This window comes from Urocampus carinirostris, chromosome 4 (genome assembly GCF_059441175.1).
Source record: "Urocampus carinirostris isolate Australia breed hairy pipefish chromosome 4, RoL_Ucar_1.0, whole genome shotgun sequence".
Lineage (NCBI taxonomy): Eukaryota > Metazoa > Chordata > Actinopteri > Syngnathiformes > Syngnathidae > Urocampus > Urocampus carinirostris.
Genome location: NC_142352.1, coordinates 45,750,061 through 45,776,391, shown reverse-complemented (window position 1 = coordinate 45,776,391; position 26,331 = coordinate 45,750,061). Strand labels below are relative to the sequence as shown.

The 26,331-nt window shown below is 42.3% G+C and overlaps 1 protein-coding gene across 2 annotated transcripts; it reads left to right on the top strand.

The window, feature by feature from the left end:
- Positions 1-1,674: 1,674 nt before the first annotated feature.
- On the top strand, positions 1,675-25,788 carry cry5 (cryptochrome circadian regulator 5). Of its 2 annotated transcripts, XM_088334704.1 has the most exons (11): positions 1,675-1,776; positions 3,930-4,162; positions 4,238-4,432; positions 7,966-8,084; positions 9,450-9,604; positions 9,824-9,964; positions 12,052-12,219; positions 12,297-12,437; positions 17,470-17,621; positions 20,551-20,771; positions 25,257-25,788. In XM_088334704.1, the coding sequence occupies exons 2-11, from the start codon at positions 3,948-3,950 to the stop codon at positions 25,310-25,312; spliced, it is 1,563 nt and encodes a 520-aa protein (XP_088190830.1). In that variant the 5' UTR covers positions 1,675-1,776; positions 3,930-3,947; the 3' UTR covers positions 25,313-25,788. The 2 variants fall into 2 exon arrangements, with proteins under 2 accessions (XP_088190830.1, XP_088190831.1); XM_088334705.1 differs by lacking the exon at positions 20,551-20,771.
- Positions 25,789-26,331: the final 543 nt, after the last annotated feature.

Below are 26,331 nucleotides of genomic sequence, written 5' to 3'. Positions count from 1 at the left end.
AAACAAAATAATATATTAATAGCATGGGGGGCACAACTCTTAATGACTTAATTGTTGTGTCTTGCAAAGATTCCAGTTTAAAGTTGCCCAATATAAAACAGTTGAAATAAGTTCAAAGTTCACAGCAGAGTGAACAAATAATTGTTATTATGATTTGTCAAAAAACGTATTTATTACATTTGAGCAGAATATGACATCATAAGTAGTAATATGCTGAACAAAGAGAAACCCCCAAAACCGTATTTTTCCTTCTTTTGTACTTCTCTCCCTTTTCTCTTTGTCCCTTTTTCTTTTTTTTTTTTTTTTGTTTCTTTTCGCTCTAGTTTTTTTTACATCTTTTTTTTGTGCTCCATTACTTTCTTCTTTATTTTTCTCTCCTATTTTCCTTTTATGTTTTATTTTCTTCTTCTGTTTTTCACCTAGCTTTCTCTATTCTCTTGCTTTTTCCTATTTTTCTTACTTTATCCTGCTTTTTTACCTCTTCTTTTTCTTTGTCATGTTCTCTTTTACTACTTTGTTTCTTTTTTTCCCCACCTCCTTTTTTCTTGCTTTATTATCATACCTGTCAACTTGTACGGTTTTGTCGTACAAAGTACGTTATTATGCATTTTAAGACGTGTACGATGAACGAGAAAATCTGCACGGAAAAACGCAAATTTGTCAATTATGGGTACCATCCGGTATCTACCGACTATCACAAAACGGCAAATCAATCAAGTCAAACAAGTTTGCCACAGAAGCCTTTATCTCGGTATCGTTGTTTTCGTTGCAAACGAAGCGAGCGGTTTGATGTAGTGAAAGGAAGTCTGTCTCTTTCTAGAGAACCGGCTTTTTCAGCTCAACGCATTAAAGAGAGCCGGCTCTCAAACGGCTCACTTGCTTTGATGCATTATATTCCGAATTATTATGTTGTATAAAGAAGTTAAGAAAAAAAGGAAGTATAAAATGAGAAAATGATAAGACAGGTTTGTGGTTATCCCTTTAATCAGTATATTACCAACAATAACTTAATGCAAAAAATGAATTCATAATTTGAATAAGAAAATGTATTATTATACTTAATTATATTTGCATGTATTTTCTTTTACAGTGAACGTCCAAGCTACTTAATTGTTGAACTTTTTTTATAATAACCTTATTCATGTCGAGCAACTCAGGATCTCTCAACAAAATGTTAATTAACGATATATATGAAATAACGAAACACATGTACAATATAACATGTTAAACTACATAGATAAACACATTTAAAATAATGTGGTGTCAGATTATTTCGTATTTTCTAATGGAAAATACGACAGTTTGTAAGGGCAAGGAGCCGTGGAGGTTGACAGGTATGTATTATTTTCTTGTGTTTTTTTCTCTCTCTTTTTAAAATGTCCTTCTTCTTTTGTGTCTTTTTTTCTCATTTTCTCAGACTGCCCTCACCACTAGGCTACATCCAGTTTTCTCTGGGTGGCAAAAGCATGTCCATTGGTGGGCACTAACTGCCCATTCCCTTGCTCATTCACCAACCCACCCGAATTATCTATCCTACTTTTTTCCAGTTGTTGGATTATTTCTAACTGTCCAACTACATTACCTAGTTTGTACCGACATCTCGTGGCTATTAGAAGCATTGCAAAGGCTGTGCTGTTTAACTAAGACCACGCCTCCGTCGTCGTGTGATTGGTTAGAACACTTCCTGTTTTGTAACAACAACGTGATCGTTACCAAACCCAAATCGAGCTACAAGTATCTTAGGAACGACTTGTCGGAGTAAAAAACACTTTTAAGGTAAATGAATTGTGTGATGTCTTTGTTTCAATTATTTAGTAAGTTATTTAGTTGGAGCTTTAACAAACTGATTGCGTGGCGGCGATTCTGTTCTATTGTTGACGTCTGGACTCGTTTAGGCGTTTAGTGCATCGTGTTATTACTGTATGTTTAATTTGAACTGCCCGTACCACCATTTTAGTTTCTTTATTTACTCTTCATTTGAGTCTTTTCGTTGCAGATTTGTATGAGCGCAGAGTGCACCAAGTTTTTTTTCTGTATTTTTCATATTTTTTTAATCATTATCAACTGTGCAGAAAAAAACACAACCAGCATATTTAAACTAAATCATACTGCAGTGCATATGTAATGGAGTGATTTATTGCACGAATGCTTCTTAACCAATATGGCAGGACACACCAGTGTGTCGTGGGACCCAGTCTAGTGCGCTGCAGTTGGGGGCTGCAGACTTTTTTACATTTAGTCTACATTTAGTCTACTGATATACAGAGTGAATCAAGGAAGCAAGGTTTTGGGTGCTCTGAGGAGAGTGATGAGCAACAAGAGTATGATTATGGATGTTAAGAGGGGACTGTATGAGTGTGTGATTGTACCGACTGTGTTGTATGGTGCAGAGACTTGGAGCCTGAACGCAGATTTAAGAAGGAAATTAAATGTTTTTGAGATGAAGTGTTTGAGGAGTATGTTAGGAGTGACAAGATTGGAAAGATTGAGAAATGAAATTGTGAGAGACAGAACTGGAGTAGTCGTGGAACTGAGCAAGCGTGTTGATAAGAGAGTACTCGGTTGGTTTGGACACATGGAATAGAATAGAATTTACTTTTATTATCATTCTTTGTAACCATGCACACAGAACAAAATGTCGATACACCCGACCCGTACAGTTAAACTGTAGCGAGCTGATGCAGCCGCAGCCAAACAGGGCGCCGCCATTTTAGACCCAACTGCTGTGTCGGGAGTCATTAGGTGACCAAACCCCCCAATTCCAACCCTTAATGCCAAGCATGTCGCAATGAGTACCAATGTTGTAAGTCTTAGGTATAACTCGGCCGAGGCTTGAACCAGCGATCTCCCAGTCTCAGAGCGGGTGCCCTACCATCTAGGCTACTGAGCTGGAGAGGATGGATGAGGAGCTAATGTTGAAGAGGATCTACAGAGCAGAAGTCAATGGAAAGAGACCAAGAGGAAGGCCGCGATTTACGTGGATGGAAGGTGTTATGAGTGCACTGCAGGAAAGAGGTCTAAATATAATGGAAGCTAGAGCTCTTGTTGGTAATAGAAAGGAGTGGAGAGGTGTTGTGAAAGGATAGTGGGATGTTTGGATGCGTTCTAAGGGATGGGCAGGGCTACTGTATGATGATGCAGGGGTAAACCAGTGAAAGCTGTCAGGCCCTGCTGTTGAACAAAAGAGTGTGTTGTGTCACCCTGACCTGAGTGACATGGCCACTTTCTTGTGTCCCGTTTCATCTGGAGGGACGAAAGCATGACCAACTTAGGTGCCGAGGTGCCTAACATGTTGCACAATCTGAATAGCATTCCTCTATCAACGAAGATGCAATGTAATGTTGCTCTTATATGTATTTCCCCAAACCTCTATACAAAAACTTAAGTAAGACAAATTAATGAACTGTTTATTGTATTTTTGGGTCAAATATATGTCTTTACCTACTTCTAACCACAATGTCTGCATCTTACTGTACATTGAATATTTTAATACAGCAATTTTAGTTCGGGTATCGAAGTGCTTTATAAATGAATTTGGTTTTGGCTCTTAAAAATCCTGGTGCATCGAAATACTGTCATATGGCGTCCTCTGCTGGACCAAGGGAGTACTACAAACAGGACAAAAATGGACAATGACTTGACAACAAAAATAATGTTAACGTAACATGTTCGAAAAGGGGTAGTAAGAAGCAGACGCTTATTTTCCCTACCCCTTCATCATGTGCAAGCCAATCCGTGATTAATTTTCAGGCACCATTTTTACACGCAATTGTGCACAGTTATTGATTTGACTTCCGGAAAGAGAAGTCAGTCATTTAATACTCTTTCACAATTTCTAAAAAATTAGCCAAAGTAAAGGTTTTTAAAAGGTTGCAAAGATTTTAGTGTTGTAAACTGTCCGTCCTTTGCATTTTGTGCTCGTGTGACAGATATAACACAGTGCAGACATGGGTCACAAGTGCATCCACTGGTTCCGTAAAGGCTTACGTTTGCACGACAACCCGGCACTGATGGCCGCTCTGAAGGACTGCGAAGAGCTCTACCCGGTGTTCATTCTCGATCCACATCTACTCGATAAGAAATGGGTGGGCATCAACCGCTGGAGGTTCCTCGTGGGGGCACTCAAAGACTTGGACTGCAGTCTAAGGGAATTGAACTCTAGGTAAATGCTGCATCATGAAATCTTTTCCTTACTGAAATATGTTTAGATTCTCTGTCTTGTTTTTTTGTCATGAAGGCTGTTTGTTGTGCGAGGCAAGCCAGAAGATATGTTCCCTAAACTGTTCAGCCAGTGGAAAATCACAAAGATGACCTATGAGTTTGACACAGAGCCTTACAGTGTTTCCCGTGACCAGAAAGTTGCTGCCCTTGCTAAGGAACAAGACGTGGAAGTCATCTATAAAGTGTCCCACACGCTTTATGACATAGACAGGTAGATGCTTCTCACCAGTTACTTAACAAGAACAACTCATTGTGATTGAAAATCCCATTGCAACTCTCTCTGAATCCTGTATGCTTCTAAGTAGGGATGTCAAAGGCTAGGTTCAAACTGCAGGGAAATCTGGATTTTTTTTTTGGGGGGGGCATAGACACGACCTGCACAGTGTTCATTTTACCTCTGAAAAGTGATGGGACTCGCGTGCTCAAAAATCTCTGGGTCCCAACAGAGATCTATGGGTCCCCAAAATTTAGTGAGGTTGAAATTGTAAATCAGCGACAAATATATAATATAAATCTATATATACATTCAGTTTTAATCATCACAGTTTATTGGTGATACAAATCAGTTATCCCTTCAAGATTTTTCAGTTCACAACAATATTGTACATTATACAAAATAATATTGCTGAAATAATTAGATTAATCTATATTTTCATTCAGTTTTAATCATCAAGGTTTATTGGTAATACAAATCAGTTATCACTTCAAGATTTTTCAGTTCACAACAATATTGTACTTTATACAAAATAATATTGCTGAAATATTAGTCTATATATTCCTGCAGTTTTAATCATCACAGTTAATTGGTAATACAAAGCAATAATCACTTCAGATTTTTCAGTTCATATATTCTTCGTGGTTTGCTGTCCCGCCACAGTTGTAATGCCTTCTCAAGGTCCAATTGTTTGGTAAGATGCACCTTCACCTTCTTGCTAGGAGTATCCTTTTGTTTATTTTCTTTCGTCGAATCGTTCACTTCAACATACGTGTTTTCCTTGCCTCTGCGATCTTAAGAAAAATTTCTCCGCTGTTTTTTCGTGCCGGAATTATTGCCGTTGTTATCACTTTCTGCATTATGTTTCGACTTATTACTGACACTGAATAAATTACCAATTTTGTGTTGATTTTCACCTAATCAGGGATCAGAATTTTCCGCGGATCCGCGGATTTCCGCTGTTTTTGAACCCCAAAGGCATTCCGACTTTTTCACTTTTTCTCTTGCGTAGCAAACAAATTCAAAATCCGACTGTCTCACTCTTTCCTTTATTGCTCTGGCGCACCCTGGCGGCCGTTAGAAAAATTGGCCGCATTGTCGCACAAGCTGCAGGGACTGAACTGCATTTGAACTTATCTTGCAGTATTTACAAAAAAATCAGTTATGTGGGCAAATTATTTTAATCTTCTAAAAATGTTACTTAAACGATAAATATAAGCATGGTTTTGGACAAGTAAATTGCCTAAAACCCAGGTTTTTCTTTTGGTTTGGGGGGGGGGACTCCGCCCTGGTTTATTCCTGGACGCTGGCTATTTCAGCTGAAAATGAAAATCTCCATTCTGATCCCTGCCTAATACTAACTGTTTTTTCGGACGCATACTTAAGATGAACACTTGTTTTTTGTTTTTTGTAACTCACGGAACAGCCAACCTCGTATCACATCCAACTCGATTCACATCATGTCGCTCGACGTCACTGCTCGTATACAAGCAGTGGTGCTCATTAATAAAGCGATAGTATCCTCCACGGGGGACCCATTATCTCCTCATCTCATTAGCTACACCGCTTATCCTCAGTTGGGTCACGGGGGTGCTGGAGCCCATCCCAGCAATCATCAGGCAGTGGGCAGGGGACACCCTGAACTGGTTGCCAGCCAATCGCAGGGTACACGGGGACAGACAACTCACTCGCTCATTTACACCTAGGGACAATTTGGACTGACCAATTCACCTGAAATGCATGCTTTTGGAATGTGGGAGGAAACTGGAGTGCCCGGAGGAAACCCACGCAAGCAAGGGGAGAACATACAAACTCCGCACAGGAAGTCTGGAGCTGGATTTGAACCCACGCAGGAGGTTCCCAAGACATGAACTGCGCCGCACATGCGCTAACCACTGCGCTGCCGTGCTGCCCACGGGGGACCCAAAGAGCCATAATAGCAAAATATTTTTGTTGTTTTTGTTTTTTAGAGAGAGCCATACCATACATTTTAAGACAAAATTCAGCAAAACAGCTTAACCCACTATCCAGACAAAGGCTAATTTCTAGGCACATTTTCTGTCTCTGTGTGACGTTCGATGATTTGATAAATTTATGAGGAAAAAATTATGCCAGAGCCTGTGCCCCATATCGACAACTATACCATTATAAACCTGTCTCCCTCCCACGGTTAATTAAGATCACTGTGGCTCATTGTGACCTTCATTTTTTTCACAAATAATGCTTTCAAAACAAGGTGCAAAGAGAGTTGTTTTGCAAAAAGTGTCACAAAAACTGGAAAAAAAAAGAAAAGTTTATGGCCGTATTTCCCTTTAGCGTGCTGTGTGTGCGCGCTCACCCAATGTTCTATGTGCTTGGCATAGTTTGTGGGTAGTTACAGTTTGTTGTGTGGGTTTTTATCATAAATTGTCTCAACAGTAAACCTATTATTTAATGAGCCTCCATATGAAGGATTCTTTAGCAACATACAGCCAAAACGGAGTCTTTTAGTGTGACACGCCTACTTCTGACCCCTGTTCTGTTGGTAGTTAACAATATTTACATTTAAATCACACCACACGGACAGGATTCAATAGGTGGAAAGCGAGATTGAATTCACATTTGGGGGGGACATTGCTCGGCTGTTAACATCCATGAGTACTTCTGCAAAAATGAGCACATTGCGTGTGATATCATGTTTCACACAGGAGATCACAAAGTCACATTTAGTTGGTCTTCATCATTTAGCCTACATTAGTAACCTACCCTGTATTATAATCGCATGACAAGTGATCTTTTCTAAACAGAACACATTCATTCAAAAACAATGGGAACAAATAATTCCATGTTTGGCAATAAATGTATTACCTTGTTTACTTTAACAGTTGTGTGAATGCAGTTTTACACCCGAAGCAACTCACCACGCTATAGTAAATCAACACTGCCCTCCTGCAGCTGGAGAAAGCGTTTACTTTTACTTTGGCATTAAAAATTCTTAAATACCATTTCTGAAAGTCTTAAAAGTGTGAACACACTAATAAGATTTTTATTTGTTTGAACTAAAACTGTTTAGTTACATTTACGAGTTGTTGCTTAGAAATGATCTTTTTTTCGTGGAAAACGGTGATGTGGTTTCAGTCGGGCGTTTCAGTGCAGACGCATGGCTTATGTCTACTCACGTACACAGGGCAACTTCGGACAGAGATGATTATTTTGGACCTTGACAAAATGTATATTTGAGAAGTGACTGTTCGACAAATATATTTTGCCACCGCTAAAACTTTGCCAGGTAATGTGTACGAGGCACGATGTATTTTGTGCAAGAAATATTGCTGTTTTTGTTTGCGTTTGGTTTGTTTTTTGTTTGTTTGTGGGGGGTTTTGTCGACTTGGTCTGAAATTTAATTTAAAAAGGCATTAAAAAATCTTAGAAGGTCTTGAATTTAACTTCCCTTAAGCTGTAGGAACCCTGTGAATAATTCAACGGTTTCCCTTCACGGTTTCAAAATAAGAACTGCATCTTTGCTATCTTTGCTATCTTTGCTTACCCAGAGTCATCGAGGAAAATAACGGGAAAGCCCCTCTCACCTACAACCGCATGCAGGCAATAGTGAAGACTATTGGGCCCCCAAAGAAGCCGATTCTCGCTCCCTCCACAGATGACATGAAAGGTATCGATTTTGCAACCATTTTTATTTTCAAACCCACACAAGTGATGCATAAATAAAGGCAACTTGGTAACACCACATTTTTAAACATGCACATTGGTAACGCTGGTAATACCACATTTTTAAACATGCACATTGGGAAAAAAAAGTACATGTATTTTGTAATATATATATATATATATATATATATGTATATGTGTATATATATATATATATATATATAATTTCATTGGTATATTCCAATTTCTTGCTGAGATAATTTATTTTGAAGTATTTTGCATCCTGAGCTGTGACGTCATCGGAGGAACACAAACACCCTGGCAAGCCAGTCGCCATATTGTTTTACGTGTGAAATGATCGAAGAGGGGGCAGCACGGCGGCGCAGTGGTTAGCGCATGTGCGGCACAGTTCTAAGGTCTTGGGAACCTTTTGTGTGGGTTCAAATCCAGCTACCGGACTTACTGTGCGGAGTTTGTATGTTCTCCCCGTTCTTGCGTGGGTTTCCTCCGGGCACTCCGGTTTCCTCCCACATTCCAAAGACATGCATTTCAGGTGGATTGGTCGGTCCAAATTGTCCCTAGGTGTGAATGAGCGAGCGAGTTGTCTGTCCCTGTGTGCCCTGCGATTGGCTGGCAACCAGTTCGGGGTGTCCCCTGCCCACTGCCCGATGACTGCTGGGATGAGCTCCAGCACCCCCGCGACCCTACTGAGGATAAGTGGTGCAGCTAATGAGATGAGATGATCGAAGAGGTTTCGAGTGTTTTAAGCCTAGTTCTGGGAGGTTTGGTGGAGAATGCTTAGGCATCGTGTCGTAGGTGGATGCAGTAATGGTACAACAAAGGGTGAGCAGCCAAAAGGGGGCTAACTGGCAAAAAATAACACACGAAAGGTAGCTGAACCCTCGGTGAGAAAATAAGAGCCTGGCCGACCAACAAACATGCAATGAGAAGCCTTGGCTAACCGGGAACCAGCAATGAAAAGCGGCGACATATATGGGGACAAACACAAAGCCGGGCGGAGATAAACAAATCACACGCATCAAAAAAACACAAGCGAAAAGCTACAACAACTACCTCTGAGCAGAAATGAGTGGTATGCAATCGCTCTTCATGACAATCCCTGTCTGTTACAGAGCTTGCCTCATATGTTGTGGTAATGGTATTTGCCATTTTGAAAGTGTTGTGTTCATTCAATGACGCCACAGCTCTACATGAAACAAACAAGATGGGTCAACTTTGAGACGAAATTTCTCAAGTCCCCCAGAATATTTACAAATCTTTTGCTACATATTTGCATGAATGTTAGGAGGAACACTACAACTGCTGTGCCCAATTTAAAAACAAAATCTGTTTGGGAATACCTTTAAAGGTGTGAAGACCCCGCAGTCAGATGATGATGCAAATCACTACGCGATCCCATCATTGGATGAGCTCGGGCACGATACATCGGAACTCGGAGAGGAGCCTTTCCCAGGAGGAGAGCGAGAAGCTCTGAGGCGACTGGAAGAAAACATGAAAAAAACGGTAATTCTCATGGAACGTTTGTTATCTGGCCAGCGCTGTTTTTCTTGAAAACCCCATTTGGCCCAACCACACTTAGATCCTAGCTTCAGCTGCCCCCAACTCCCCTGCATTAGATTGTTTATTTGAGGTGCGCCTTATAATCCCGTGCAAGTTATAATGCGGAAAGTACGGTACATAACCAAGACAAATTTTGTATGTGTGCGTGTGTGTTGCTTTCAGGCATGGGTTTGCAGCTTTGAGAAACCTCAGACGTCCCCCAACTCCTTGAGCCCAAGCACCACGGTCCTCAGCCCTTACGTCACATTCGGGTGCTTATCTGCGCGCACCTTCTGGTGGAGGTTGACGGAAGTCTACACGGGGGTGAGTGATTTCTTTGGGCTACAAATCCATATTTTTCTGAAAATATTACTTAAACTTTATAAATTCATCTTATCCAGGTGAAATACTTTTTGTCATCCCAGTAACCCTGCCTCACTGCGGATATTTCACATTGTGTATTGCAAAAAAATAAAACAATCTTTAGAGCTGCAACAACGAATCGATACAATTTATTGGATTCAATTATGAAAAGCAGTGGCAACTACTTACCTCATTAATTTGTCCTGTTGCTTGAGTGATGAGCCACTAAGAACGTTAAGTCATTTCAAATAAGTGCGTTGGATCTTGTTGTGAAGTTGTAGCGTTGTAGTACCCCTTGAATCCAGCAGAAGGCACCTTGAGGCCCCTTTTATAAAAGTACAATACATTTTTGCATCACAACAAACAAGATTGATATGAAGCAGCCAAACACTACAAAATTCACAATTTTCAAGGGAACCGAAAGTGCAATAGAAATAACAAACAAAATTGACAATAAATTAATAAAATAAGTAAAAAGAAAGATAATAATGATGACATAATTATCTTAACACAAGGGGCAGATTGTAGGCATAATATATAGAATTTCAACTTTGCAAATGTGTATCATATTCAAAGATCTAACCAAAAAACAATTGTGTTGACAATATTTTGTGGTTTTACATTTTTGATATTTTTCGGTAGATCCAAATTTTGCTACACATAAAATTTAATCTAACGCTCTTTTTTGGTTTTGTTTTGTATATTAAGTCTAAATGTAATATGATCTTTGGATAAGGTGGTAGGAAAAGAGTATCTTACACACTTGCAGGTGTATAGAGCATACATTTGTACTTAACCACACGGGTCTTAGAGGCACCATTTTCTGGGGTGTGACTTGGGCAAGTACAGTCTGGTGGCGCCCATTCCTCTCCATTTGCGTTTGTATGCTATTTGCGACACTTTCCCGTTCTGCATTAGAATAAACTGAAGAGGAAATGAAGTTAATAGTGTTTTTTCTTTTATGTTTACAAATGCACAGTTGATAAACACTACAAAAAGACTAAGTCTTGGTGAAGGAAAAGAATATTGGGGGCAAAAACCTCTATAATTGTTTTATAGTCAAACTATACATCCCTGATTCATGATTTAATTGTGAGCTTCTCTGTTTGTTATTTTGCTGCACCCATCTGTGACACAACACATTCTCCACAAAAACTACCAAAACCTTTCTGATAACACTCAAAATATTTTAGAATAATTAACATGTAAACCAATACGGTGACTCTCTGTGACAGATTTTTAACCTTTTCATTAACCATATTATCAAAATTCCCAATACATTTTAGTTCCCATGATAAATAAGTGTTACAGGGTTGACATGTTATGCTTCTCCTCATCGATAAACCGTAATACAGTAAAACATCCATCCATCCATTATCTGCACCACTTACCCTCAGTAGGGTCGCGGGTGTGCTGGAGCCCATCTCAGCTAATTTCGGGCAGTCGCAGGGCACACAGAGACAAACAACTCACATGCTCATTCACACCTAGGGACAATTTGGACTGAATAAAGATTAGTACTTTTCCTGAATTTTTTCCTTCCAAAAATATTGTAATGTCAGAGAGACATGTGATTAAAATGATAGCCAGCATATGTTTACAATAGAACTCGTATCGGAGTAAGAGGGAGGACAGTTCACACTGGGACACAACATATTTGAGATTTTTAAACATGACAAATACACTAATAACTGAACTTGACATTATGATGAGAATGATGTATTTATTAGATTTTTCTCACTTATAACAGGAGTCAATGAAACATAACTGGATACATAACATTTAGGTGAACTTGTACTACAATCAGAATAATTTATATAAAATTAGTTTGTCCTGCATAAACATTAGTGTGTCCTACAGTTGAGGGCAGTTAAACATAGAAGAACATATTTTCAAAATAAGTAGAAGCCTATTTTTACACAAAATAGACAACGTTATGTCACTGGGACTTGAATGGCACCGAACAACAGGAATGACTCATTACATGATAGTTCCACTGTGGAACTGCGATTTAATTGGTCCCTAAATCCCGAATTATTTTTCTTCAGAAAAAGCATTCCGATCCACCGGTTTCGCTCCACGGTCAGTTGCTGTGGCGAGAGTTCTTTTACACAGCCAGTGTGGGCATCCCCAACTTCAACAAGATGGAAGGCAATCCTGTTTGCACTCAGGTAGACTGGGACACAAATCCCAACTACCTGAGCGCTTGGAGGGAGGTAAGATAATCTCGTCACGTCTTGTTGATGCCGTTTGAGATGCTTCACCCATGATGGTCTTTAATTTTGGAAATAAGGCTCGAACGGGTTTCCCCTTCATTGACGCCATCATGACCCAGTTGAGACGTGAAGGTTGGATCCATCACTTGGCCAGACACGCCGTGGCCTGCTTTCTCACTCGGGGGGATTTGTGGATCAGCTGGGAGGAAGGCCAGAAGGTAAACTCAACAGAACAAAATCGTCCAGATAGCATTCATGTCATGCTAAATGAAAGATACTGTATTTGGTCGCCGGTGCGACCAATTTTCCTTCTACGCTTCCACGTGTCTGAGCGATTACACAAAGTCTGTGAGGAATGCTTGGAACAACAGTGAGCAACATCAATCCTGTGTGTGGCAACCAAATCATTGGCTCCCATATAAAATCATGGCTAATAATCAATTGACTAACTTTAAATTCTTAAACTTTTTAATTTAAACATGACCTCTCTTCTGTTATGTCTTATTTGGATATCCCAAATACCATAACCTTTGTTTTCGATACATTCAATAATAGTTTGTTTTTGTCAAAGTATTCTTTGTTAAGGAGACAGTTTGTAATACTTAGTGCCTCCTAGTTGTACTATAAAAACCTTCATTCAGTTTAAAAAAATATTTAAACTCTAGGCAAAAATACACGTTATCATAACAAATGTATTTAAAAAAAATCATCAAATTAGTCCCTAATTTATCTTCTTTGGTCATGCTTTTATCACTCCTTTTTGGGGGCACAACAGAATACAGTGACATCTAGTGGGAAAATAATATGCTTGCTTGGGGTTGTCCATTGATTCGATGATGACCATCTTCTTTAAATTGTGAGTCTGCTGATGTTTGAACAGTCCGATCCTGGATCCACAGATGCGATTACACAGAGCATGTGAAGGGGGTGCTGGGGGGAGCAGGGGTGGCCTGGCGAGCATGTCTCTTTGCACGCTTTGCTGCACAGTGTTGCATGCGCTGTTCCTCCATGTAATCCACTCCCTGTGAACAGTGGGAGCGCCAGAGGTCTCGGCAGGAAGCAAGTTCCTCCAGTGAGGAGGGGTTTATCCGACATCTCTTCAGGATGTTCTTCATTTGGTCTTTGAACCGCTTCTTCTGCCCACCAGCACTGCGTTGGCCTAGATGTAACTGACCATAGAGGATACGGCGAACAACATGCCCCAGCCACCTGAGTTGGCGTTGGGCCATAACGGATTCCATGCTGCAGCTGCCTGCCCTCTCCAACACGTCTGTGTGCGGCACTCTGTCCCTCCATGTGATGCCAAGGATCTTCTGAAGACATCTTACATGGAAGGTCTCCAGGCTCTTCAGATGGCGGCTGTAGATAGTCCATGCCTCACATCCATACAGTAATGAAGTGATGCATACAGCTCTGTAGACCAGCATTTTGGTGTGGAGTAAAGGTTGTTGTTTTGAAAGACCCTTCTCCTTAGTCGACCGAAAGATGCTGATGCTTGCTTGAGAAGGCTCTGGATCTCATCATCCAATGAGCAGGTGTCAGACACTATGCTCCCCAGATATTTGAAGGTGGGCACCATGAGCAGGTGTTGCCCTGCTGCTGTGAGGATTATTTGGGTTTGGTAAGAGGTCAGCACTGGACTGACAGAGTACCTCTGTCTTCTGGGTGTTGATCGTCAGTCCCATTCTGGTGTATGCATTCTTACAGCTGCCGAGAGAATGTTTTGCAGAGCCTCTGGTGTATGGGCAACCAGGGCACAGTCATCAGCATACTGTAGCTCAATGATGGTCTCTGAGGTCAGCTTGGTAGTTGCCTGTAGCCTCCTGATGTTAAACAGGTTACCCTCAACCCTGAAGTTGATGGTAACTCCAGCCTGCTTCTCCATCCTTCTACGTAGCAGTGTTGTAACACAGACAAGGAAGATGTTGAAGAGAACTGGAGCCAGCACACAGCCTTGCCTCACTCCAGTTTCCACACCAAAGAGCTCTGAGCTGTGTCTTCCAACTACCACTCTGGCCGTCATCCCTGAATGGAACTGTGCAAGAATGGTGAGAAACTTGGGTGGACACCCAAATCTCTTCAGGACTTGCCACAGTAGGTCCCTGTTCACTGTGTCAAATGCCTTTGAGAGATCGACAAAGGCGATGAACAAGTCCTTGTGCTGCTCCCGGCATTTCTCTTGGAGTTGACGTGTCACAAAGATCATGTCGACTGTTCCCCTGTCCTTTCGAAAACCACACTGTGACTCTGGGATGACGCGTTCCGATATTGTGGAGATGAATCTGCGGAGCATGACCTTGGCAAGGACCTTTCCAGCAGTGGGCAACAAAGAGATACCCCTACTGTTGGAGCAGATGGATTTATCTCCTTTATTCTTGAAGATGGTCACAATGTTGGCATCTTTCCACAGTTGCGGGACACACTCTCGTCTCCACACCTCTGAAATGTATTGAAACAGTGACCGTGTACAGAGGTAGCCTCCTACCTTGAGAAGTTCAGCTGGGATGTTGTCAGGTCCAGGGGATTTATTGTTTTTCAGGGTTTTGACTGCATGCAGGATTTCATTGAAAGTTGGTGGGAGGTCGAGGTCTGGCAATGTAGGATGTTCGGGGAGCTCTGAAAGGACAGTTGGGTCCACTGGGGTGGGCTGGTTGAGCAGGGTGTTGAAATGCTCAGCCTACCGCTCCACTATCATAGCCTGATCCTTGATTAGAGATGTTCCATCAGCAGATCTAACAGGTGCCAGGGAGCAGTTTCTGGGGCCATAGATGGTTTTTACTGCATCATAGAAACTGTGCATATCGCTTCTATCAGCGTGAGACTGGATTTCATTGGCTGTTGAGATCCACCTCTCATCTTGCAGTTTTCTGAGAGTTCTCTGGGCCTCGGAACGAAGGGCTTGCCATAGCTTTTTATGGAATTGAGATTGTGGGTTGTTCAGGGTGGCTCTGTGCGCCTTGTGCATTCTGTCCAGGAGGGTTGAGATCTCTGCGGCATTCTGGTCAAACCAGTCCTGGTGTTTTTTAGTTTTAAAACCAACGGTTTGGGCTGCAGTGTCAAAGAGGGTGGTAGATATATAGGTCCACTTCTCATCCATCCCAGCCTCTGACATGACCAGCTGCTCAATCTTTGCCAGCCTCTCAGCTAGGGAGCAACGGAAGTTGTCAAGGGTGTCGCTACTGGAGAGTTTGGCACAGTTGAGTGTCTTCCTCTTTGAACCACTCTGACGTGCTAGGGGCCGGACATGCATTCTGACCTTTGTCAGAATCATGTGGTGGTCGGTCCAGCAGTCTGCCCCACGCATAGCTCTTGTAATGAGCACGTCCTTTAGGTCAGCCCTCCTCACGATCGCGTAGTCGATCAGGTGCCAGTGTTTGGACCTGGGATGCATATAGGATGCCTTATATTTATTATTTTGTTGGAAGATGGTGTTTGTGATGGTAAGCTTATGTTCCGCGCACAGACTAAGAAGTCTCATGCCATTGGAATTAACTTTTCCAATGCCATGGGCACCAATCACACCATTCCAGTTTTGCAAGTTCTTTCCGACTCTTGCATTGAAATCACCAAGCAGCATGATTTTGTCATTCCTCGCGATGTTACTGAGGATGTCATCGAGTGCCTGGTAGAAGCGATCCTTCTCTTCATCATTCGATGGCAGTGTTGGTGCAAAGGCACTAACTAATGTGACATGTCTGCATTTTGCAAGTGGGATGCGAAGAGTCATTAGTCTTTCACTGACACCCACTGGTGACTCTGTGAGCTTCAGCAGTAGGGTGTTCTTAATTGCAAAACCAACTCCGTGAAGATGGTGTCCGCCCATGGGGTATCCCTTCCAAAAGAATGTATAACCCTCCCCCTTTTCATTGAGTGAGCCTTCCTCAAGGAGTCTGGTCTCGCTGAGCGCTGCCACGTCCACATTATAGCGCTTCAGCTCGTTGGCAATGAGTGCTGTTCTGCGCTGTGGTCTGTCCAGACTGGTATCCAGGAGTGTCCTTATGTTCCATGCCGCAATTCTAAATGCTATTGTTTTTCGACCGCATAGTGGAATGTCCCGACAGGCGCGGTTTCCTGTCCGGGTACTGTGCTTAGTGGGCAATCTTTAGGCCACCTCTTCTAGGCCTTTCCCCAATTGGGGTGAGCAGTGCGGCCACTAAATAGTGCTGCTCGGACGCACAGGGGTCTGCCGGAAACAGCTGCCACTCAATCCCAGCTGCTAACGACCCTTGCCCTGTGCCGCTGACGTGCAGAGGTCCAGCTAAGAGCTTCCAGCTCATTCAAACCTGCTCCCGTCACTGGATACTCCATCGCCGCCAGACTCTTGTGGTCAGAGACTCAGGTAAAAGAGGATACCTGCGCAATGATGGTTTTTAAAGTGGCGTAAGGGGTGCGCTTTCCCCAACGCCACTATCTTGATTGTAAAGAAGGTGGTTCCAGTGGCAAGGGAGACCCTAGACGACCGGCATTTTCCTACAACTGCAGGCGGCTGCCGGGATCCAGGTCTGTGGGAAACGGCCTCAAAGCGTGCCGCCACCAGCTTTTGGGATCACTCTTAGTCTGGGCTCTACCCTTCGACCTGTTCGGCTTGGGTAACCCTGCCAGGAGTACGAGACTCCCGCCGACATAGCTCTAGGGGTCATGGAGACGCACAAAGTGCCCCACCACGATAAGGTGGTGATCCGTCGGGACACGGGAAAATAATATACACAGCCCTTTTAAGACCCCTGATGTAAGATAAAAAGTTCCATGAACATGACGCTTAAGCTTGAGAAAATCCTTTTAATTTTGCATATATCTATACATATATATATATATTTCTATTGCAAGAAAAGTTGTGTACATTCAGCAGGGTCGGCCCAAGCCTTCATGGGGCCCTGAGCAAATTTAGAGCAATGGTAGATTTGGGGGACCCCTTAGTGCTTGAACATTTGCATACCTACTATAACTCATTCCATATTCTACTCCAGGGATGGGTACCCATTTGAAGTTGCGGGCCGCATTGGATTAAAAAATTTGGCCAAGCAGCCGGCCATTCTTGGAGACAGATAAAAAAATATATATTTATGAACAAATATACATGCAGACATTTACATGTTATATTTCTTTTGAAATAGATTAGTCTCATCAAATTGGTTTTGAAAGAATCACAATTAAAGCAAAATAATATAGTTGTTCCCGGTTTTAAGCACTTCATCAGAGACACTTTCTGATCATGACAGGAGTTTTGTGTGTTTGTGTTCATTGCTGAAGGTGTTTGAGGAGCTGCTGTTAGACGGCGACTGGGCTCTCAATGCGGGCAACTGGCAGTGGCTTTCAGCCAGCACTTTCTTCCACCAATACTTCCGGGTATACTCTCCTGTGGTCTTCGGAAAGAAGACCGACAAAAATGGCGACTACATCAAGTACGGCCGTCCATGCAATCTCAATTCTAATCATTTTTAAAGTGCTAGCGAGAGGTACTGCCTTGAATTCATTGTGGGTAAGGTTACCTTAAAAAGTCAATAGGTATACTGTAGTTACTCAATTCTACTACCAAAAAGTAAGTTAGTAATTGAATTATTTTATAGTAAAAGTAACTGGTGTTGACGTAGACATTCCGTAAAAACTCACAGAAATCCAAGGGCAAGGTGGCCAAAGGGCTACTGCCATCCTTTGGTGAAATGGTTCATTATTTAATTTTTTTGTAAAAAAATATTTTATACTGCGGTCAACATTACTGGCGGGCCACATATATTAATTTTATGGCAGAGGCCGCGGGCCTGTAAAAATTGATCACAGGCCGAAACTGGCCTTTGGGCCGGAATTTGGACATGCCTGAAATGCATGATTGGGCATGTGCGAAAACCTCACTGTAGTTCTGGTCACACAGTTGTGTAATTAGGCCTAGGCGATATTGCAAAAATTGTTATCAGGATATAAAATGCATTATCATTTAATATGGATAATTATCTTTTTTTCCCTTCATCTTTTAAGTCTAATTTTTGCCGGTGAGTGAACACACTCTTTTGTTCAACAGCAGGGCCCGACAGCTTTTAGTGGTTTACCCCTGCCTGATCATACAGGTGCCCTGCCCATCCCGCAGAACAGGTCTCAACATTCCTTAAGCCTTACACAACACCTCTCCACTCATTCCTATCACCAACAAGAGCTCTAACTTCCACTACATGTAGACCTCTTTCCTGCAGTGCACTCATAACACCATCCATCCACGTCAATCGCGGCCTTCCTCTTGGTCTCCTTCCATGGACTTCTGCTCTGTAGATCCTCTTCAACATTCGCTCCTCATTCATCCTCTCCATGGATCCAAACCAACCGAGTACTCTCTTATCCACACGCTTGCTCAGTTCCACTACTACTCCAGTTCTCATTTCTCAATCTATCTAATCTAGTCACTTCTACACACCTCATACTCCTCAAACACTTCATCTCAAAAACATTAAATTTCCTTCTCAAATCTGCGCTCAGGCTCCATACAACACAGTCGGCACAATCACACTCTCATAAAGTCCCCTCCTAACATCCATACTCATACTCTTGTTGCTCATCACTCTCCTCAGAGCACCCAAAACCTTGCTTCCTTGATTAACTTTGTGCAATACCTCACACTCCATTCCACCAAATGCAGCCACATCACAACCCAAGTACCTAAAGCTTTCAACTTCTTCCAGCACCTGTCCATGCAACCTTATTTCTAATGCCATGCCCACTCCATCACGTGAACACTTCATCACCTTACTCTTCCCAACATTCACACATAACTTATGCCTATCACATAATCTTCCAAACTCCGTTACCAACCTTCTCAATGTTTCCTCAGAATCAGCCATAAGCACTGTCATCTGCAAACAACAACTGACTTACGTGCCACACTGCTCCACTGTTATCCATCATTTCTACACTTCACCTCTCTTACCACGCCATCCATGTACACATTAAACAGCCATGGTGACATCACACACCCCTGTCTCACACCAGTCAACACCACTCACTTGTCTCACTCCCTACTCTTACACATGCTATGCTGTTCACATACAAACTCTTCAATGCTGCCAACAACTTTCCACTCACTACATACATTACCATCACCTATCATAACCCATATCAATATTTTGTCTCCCTACGGTAGTTAAGTGTGTTGAGTTTCATTTTGACCTTTTTCTTCACAAATAATGGTTTCAACACGAGGTGCAAGCAGTTCTTTTGAAAAACTGTCATGATATACTGCAAACGAGGATACCGACGTATTTACCTTTAGTGCACACGGCGCTGGGCTCGTTCCAACCGCTCACCCAATTAAATTGCCCTAGGTGCCTTGCTAAAGACTATCTAAATGTGTTGTGCTTTTCATTATAAAGTGTCTAGACAATGAACATAGAATGCTTAGTGAGCTTCTATATTATTCTTACATTATTTAGCAATTTACAGCCAAAACGAGGTCTGTGGGTGTGACACCTTAACTGTAACCTGTGGTGAAAATGCTGTCTTATACATACTGGACCGAAACTAATTGGAAGCAATTAGGAATGATTCAGCATGACACGTATGACAATCGGCCCCGCGTGTATCGCTACAAAAAATATTGCGCAAGATTTATATTATCGCCGAGCCATTTGTACTCATGAAATGAGCTATATATGGCTCACAAGCCATAGGTTCTTGCACCATTTTAATTCATGGAATACTTTTGTCATATTGTCTTGTTGGCCACTCGTGGTTGACAAAGTTTGCTGCAGATGCTGCTGATTTTTTTTTATCTGAATATATGTTTTCAAAATGACTCCAAACAACTGAGAAAGGGCCTTTCCTGTCTTTGACTGTGTCAGTGGGTATGCCGGTCATTTTCTTTGTGTTTTTTTTGTTTGTTTGTTTTTACTGTGTTTTTGTTATTTCACTTCCACTGTGTCCACTGAGTCGCTATTCCAGCTAAATGATTGGATGTTCCTCGTCACCTCCTTCCTCTCCAAATGTTGGTCTGCTGCTTGCGTTGTCATTTCATTAGCGCCCCCATTTTTTCCGTTGTTCAGGTGGTGTAATTACAGTACAAATTTATAGACTTTTATCAAATGTTTGTATTATTTATCGTGGCAGAAATTATATCACAATAATTATCGTTAGCATTTCATCGCCCAGGCATATGTGTAACCAACTTGGCAAAATGTGTACTACTAACAGCGTTCTATTGGGGGAATGTGAGCATTACAGCAAAATGAGACAAAACGATTAGGAGTACATTTCAACAATCTATCTTTACTATTATGGTCTGGCAGGCAGGATATCAACGCCCATGTGTGAGCCGTAGTTTGTCGTTCCTGACCGAAATTATCCTTGCAGGAAGTACCTTCCTATTCTGAAGAAGTTCCCCGCTCAGTACATCTACGAGCCCTGGAAAGCACCAGGCAGTGTTCAGAAGGCAGCAGGGTGCATCGTGGGCAAGGACTACCCGCGCCCGATTGTGGTGCATGAAGTGATTAGCAAGAAGAACATAGAGAGGATGAAGAAGTCCTATGCCAAACGCTCCAGCGATGGCGACCAATCGCCCGTCAAGAAGCAAGGTGCTCACAACATTTTTCAAATCCTGCTCGCACTAAATAGAAATTTTCAGTTAATAGTGAAGAAAAATGTAAACAATGTGACTAAGAGATACTTACTTACTCGCTTACTTACTTACTTACCTGCTTGCTTGCTTGCTTACTCGCTCACTTATTTACTCACTCACTTCCTTACTCACTCACTTACCTACCTCAGATTCAGAGATTCAGATATACTTTATTGTCATTCTTGTACACGTGTATACAGAACGAAATGTTGATACATCTGACCCTCACACTTTTCTTGAATGTACAGATATAAATAAATGTACTGAGTTAGAGTATTGAAGTACTGATAATATGCTAAATAATTTATAGCTATGTATAGTATTATACAGTAGTGCAAAGAGTGCAAGGGGAGCAGCTAACCAGATGTGCAAAATGGGCTGTCAGGTAAGCAAGTCATTATACAATAACAATAACACTGGAGTAAGATAGTGCAGAGGAGAACAGATGTGCAAAGGAGTGGCTAGGTATAAGAGAACTGCCAGTAGTGCAAAAAAAAAAAACAAACAGATGTACAGATTAGCAGCTGTGTAGGCTTACTGTGTGTGATTGACCATTTAACAGTCTATTGGCCAGGGGGACAAAGCTGTTGCAGAACCTGGTGGTCCTGCACCGCACACTGCAGTACCTCTTCCCAGAGGCTAGCAGAGTGAACAGTCCATGATGGGGGTGAGAGGGGTCCCTAATGATGTTCTTGGCTCAGGATAGGCAGCGCTTCTGGGCAATGTCCTGAATGGAGGGGAGAGAAGTCCCGATGATTTTCTCTGCTGTCCTCATCACCCTCCCCACACTACCCCAGTCGGAGGCACTGCAGCCTCCACACCACATAGAGATACAGCTGGTCAGGATGCTCTCTATGGTGCCCCTGTAGAATTTGATAAGGGTGGGTGGGGGCAGGTGGGCTCTCCTCATCCTCCGCAGGAAGTACAGGCGCTGCTGTGCCCTCTTCACCAGTGATGCAGTGTTCACGGACCAGGTGAGTTTGTCTGTGATGTGCACCCCTAGGAACTTGGTGCTGCTGACAACCTCCACAGCCTTGTTGTTGATGAGAAGTGGGGCATGGTTGACTCTGCACCAGTCCACGAACTGCTCCACCTCCTCTCTGTAGGCCAGGTCGTTGTCGTCCCTGATGAGGCCCACCACTGTTGTGTCGTCCGCAAACTTCACGATGTGGTTTGTGGCTGACCTAGGGACGCAGTCGTGTGTCATCAGGGTGAACAGCAGGGGCTCAGGACACAGCCTTGGGGGGAGCCTGTGCTGAGGCTGATGACATCGGAGATGTTCTGACCAAGCCGCACTGACTGGGGTCTGTCAGTGAGGAAGTCCAGCAGCCAGTTCCGCAGGGGGGTGTTGAAGCCCAGGAGTCTCAGTTTGTCTACCAGGTGTTGTGGGATGATGGTGTTGAATGCTGAACTGAAGTCCAGGAACGGCATCCGCACATGGGTGTTCTTCTCCTCTAGGTGTGTCAGGCTCAGGTGAAGAGCAGAGGAGATAGCATCCCGGTGGAGCGGTTTGTCCGGTAGGCAAACTGAAAGGGGTCGAGTGAGGAGGGGAGACTGTAGGTGATGTGCTCTTTAACCAATCCCTCAAAGCACTTCATTATGATGGGAGTCAGTGCAACGGGACGGTAGTCGTTCAATGATGAGATCTGGGGATTCTTTGTCACTGGGATGATGGTGGCAATCTTGAAACATGATGGTACCGTGGCTTGGTCTAGCGAGGTGTTGAAAATGTCTGTTAGGACACAAGCCAGCTGATCGGCCCACTCCCTAAGGACCCGCCCTGGAATGTTGTTAGGGCCTGGAGCCTTCCGTGTGTTGACCCTTCTCAGGGTCTTCCTCACGCCAGTTGAGTCCAGGAGGAGTGCTCTTTCGTCCTGATGTGGAACCGCTTTCACTGCAGGGGTGCCATTTTGTGCCTCGAACGTCCCAAAGAAGTTGTTGAGGTCATTCAGGAAGTCCATGCTAGTGTCCCCCACTGGGGCGGTGGTTGGCTTGTAGCTGGTGATTGCCTGAATGCCTTTCCACATATCCCTAGTGTTGGTTGTGCTGAGGAAAAGGTCCTGGATTTTTTTGACTGTGCGATCGCTTTGCTAGTCTGATAGCACGGTTCAGGTTGGCCCTCGCAGATCTCAGTGCCTCCTCATCACCAGATTTAAAGGCAAGGTTCCGTGCCTTTAGCAATTTGCGTATCTCAGCAGTCATCCAGGGTTTCTGATTGGCACGGGTGCAGATGGTTTTGGTGTTGCTGACGTCCTCTGCGCATTTACTGATGTAGGCTGACACAGACATGGCGTACTCATCTATGTTTATTTTGTTGTTGTAAGTGGCAGCCGATTTAAACATGTCCCAATCTGTGCATTCAAAGCAGTCCTGTAGTGCCTCCATTGCCCCCTCAGTCCACACCCTCACCTGCTTCACTGTAGGTTTTTCTCTGGTCAGCAGGGGCTTTTATGCAGGAATTAGCATAACAGAAAGGTGATCTGATGAGCCAAGGTGGGGGCGGGGGGCTGCTCTGTATGCTCCTTTGATATTTGTATAGGCTAAGTCCAATATGTTCCTACCTCTTGTAGCAAAGTTGACATGCTGGTGGAAATGCGGGAGAACTGTTTTCATGTTGGCTTGGTTAAAGTCCCCAGCAGCAATAAAAATGCATTCGGTGTAAGCATGCTGCAGTTCACTCACAGTTCGGTAGAAAACGTCCATTGCCTCCTTTGTATTAGCGCTGGGGGGCACGGACACGGCAGTAATGATAGTAGCGCTTAACTCCCTGGGGAGGTAGAAGTGTCTGCAAATCACCGTCAAAAGTTCAATATCCCGTGAGTAGTGATTCGACATTATCCTAGCATTTCTACACCAGTTGTTGTTGGTATAAATGCATAGTCCGCCACCCCTGTTCTTACCGGTGAGTTCGCCGCTCCTATCAGCGCGGAATGCAGTTAGCCCCACAATGCTAACAGCTTCAGTTCTGTATACACGTGTACAAGAATGACAATAGATGAGTTTAACCATGTCTCCGTCAGAATTATTACGCAGCAGTTCGTCATCTCGCGGTTCGATGTCAGTTCCAGTTGTAGATGGTCCAGTTTATTGTCCAGAGAGCGAACGTTGGAGAGGAAAATGGATGGGAGAGGCGTTTTGAAGGGTTTAGCCTTTAGCCTAGCGGTTGGCCCGGCCCGACAACCCCACTTCCTCCTCCGGTCACACCGCCTTCTCTTGCCACTATGCTTCGCTGCTTCGTAGGCCGCTGGGTCTTGTTGGCGTAGCACTCCGAGGCTAAGTAAACACTCCAGGGTGGTCGTAGCAACGAGCACTTGATTTCTGGATGATCGCATATCCAGCAAAAACCTGCGATCGTATATTAATCTGCAGTTTGAGTTGACTATGTTCGGCGTCAAAAACTGAGTCGAAGACTGGGTTTTATGACCAAAATGTAAAAAACTGGCGAGCTGATGTAGCCGCAGCCGAGCAGGGCGCCGCCATCTTGGATACCTACCTACTCGCTTACTTTCTTACTCACTTACTACCTACCAAGTCACTGACTCACTTACTTACCTACTGACTGACTGACTGACTGACTGACTGACTGACTGACTGACTGACTGACTGACTGACTGACTCAACCACCTACTCACTTACCTATTCACTCACTCAGATACTCATTTGAGAGCTTACTTACTTATTCACTCACTCAGTTACACACCCACTTAGTTACTCACTCACATAGTTACTCAGTAACTCACATACACAATTTTTCACTCACTTACTCAATTACTTACTCACTTACTTAATCACTTACTCATCTAATTACTTATTCACTCACTCACTTCTTCACATAATTACTCACTAATTCACTTACTCAATTTTTCACTTATTTACTTACTTACTCTCTCACTTACTTAATCACTTACTCATCGAATTACTCACTTACTCACTCACTCACTTTGCTACTCACTAACTCACTTACTCAATTGTTCACTCACTCACTTAGTTTACTCTCACTCACTCATCTAATTACTTAATCACTTACTGACTTGCTTACGAATGTATACTTTAACAATATTCGTCGTTACAAATTCTATGTAATTAAATTCTTAAAACTTTGTTTTTTCCAATTCATCAAAACGTGGTTGAACAGTCGTATTGCAGGTGTGCCTAACGAAGTGGAAACAGTGTGTATTATTAGCGCCTCTTAGTGTCAAACAAACGTAATTAGTTAAAAAAAAAGATGTAAAATCAAACAAGGAAAAATACCCGAGCTGCGAGGCAAATATATATTTTTTTAAATACTCATACGTCAAGAAAATTCTTCATTTATTTTACATAAAATGAGCTTTGTAGCACTCGTTTTCTAGTGGTCATATAATACACACTGTACCTTTTAAAATAATTTTATGATGCTCTCAATGTATTTACCCTGTGCTTTTTTTTTGTTGTTTTGCAGGCGTGAAGCGGAAGGCTCCCTCTGTGGTTGAAATGTTAAAGAAGAAAAATAAATAAATCAAGCCACTATACTTCTAGCTGTCTTTTTGGTTAGCTTGTTTACATATTGGTCAAATTTCTAAGTGTTTTGGGAATGTATTTAATAATTTCTTGCAATGTTTTTTGTAAACTGCTTAGAGTTTGATGATGTGTTATCACAAAACTGTGGAAAGTTTGTGTTTGCTTTTTATCCTTTCCATTCTTTAATGCATGTTTCGTTTGCTTTTTTTATATATATCATTTTTTAGATGAGAGTTGTTTTTCTCTGAGAATTAAAAGGACGGTTCTTCATATTTGTTTGACTTATTTTAACCTTTAAAAATGATACTCCAGTGTACCACTAGAGGACACTATTATTCCATTGCCTTAATTGCCATTTCGATTGACTGTAAATATTTGACTAAATGATATAATTTTTCGATTGTTTCATCATTTTACAATATTTGAGGTAAAAGTTATTTTTACCCAAGAATTAAAAGAAAGGTTTTTCATAATCGTTTGACTCATTTTTACTTTAAAAAAATACTCGAGTTTACCAGTAGAGGACACTACAGTTGTATTGGGTAATTACGGTACCATTTTGATTTTCAGTAAGAATTGTACTAAATTATCATTAAATGTTAAATAAATTAAAATGTTGTGTACTTGTTTTGTTAAAGGTAAATAATTCCCCTTGGCAATTTTATGTCAAAAACCTTGGGCTTTGATAAACCTTTTGCATGTGTTTTGCCATTTCTCCCACACTGAGTTGTTATCGTGATAAGGAACAGGTATATTACTGAATGGTGACTGCCAAGATTAGCTAAATATTTATAATGATTTTGGAAAAATCGGCTTTGAAACTTCTTAAAAAGTGGTTGAATTTGGTCTTGGAAAAGGTGTGCAACCCCTGGTAGCCGTTAATAGCTTTAGTGCAGTGTCTGTGTGGCTTTTATTGTTTGTTTTTTTGGTTTGAACAAATTTATTGACACTAAAAACAGAAAACAATCATGACAATCTCAACAGCAATTAAGCACATTCACAATATTATATTCCAA

Bases quoted from the DNA above. Each gene is read 5' to 3' on its own strand.
- cry5 (XM_088334704.1), top strand. From the start codon at position 3,948: ATGGGTCACAAGTGCATCCACTGGTTCCGTAAAGGCTTACGTTTGCAC. The intron at 4,163-4,237 runs GTAAATGCTGCA...TTTGTCATGAAG, and splicing joins CTAAGGGAATTGAACTCTAG to GCTGTTTGTTGTGCGAGGCA. The intron at 12,220-12,296 runs GTAAGATAATCT...TTTGGAAATAAG, and splicing joins ACCTGAGCGCTTGGAGGGAG to GCTCGAACGGGTTTCCCCTT.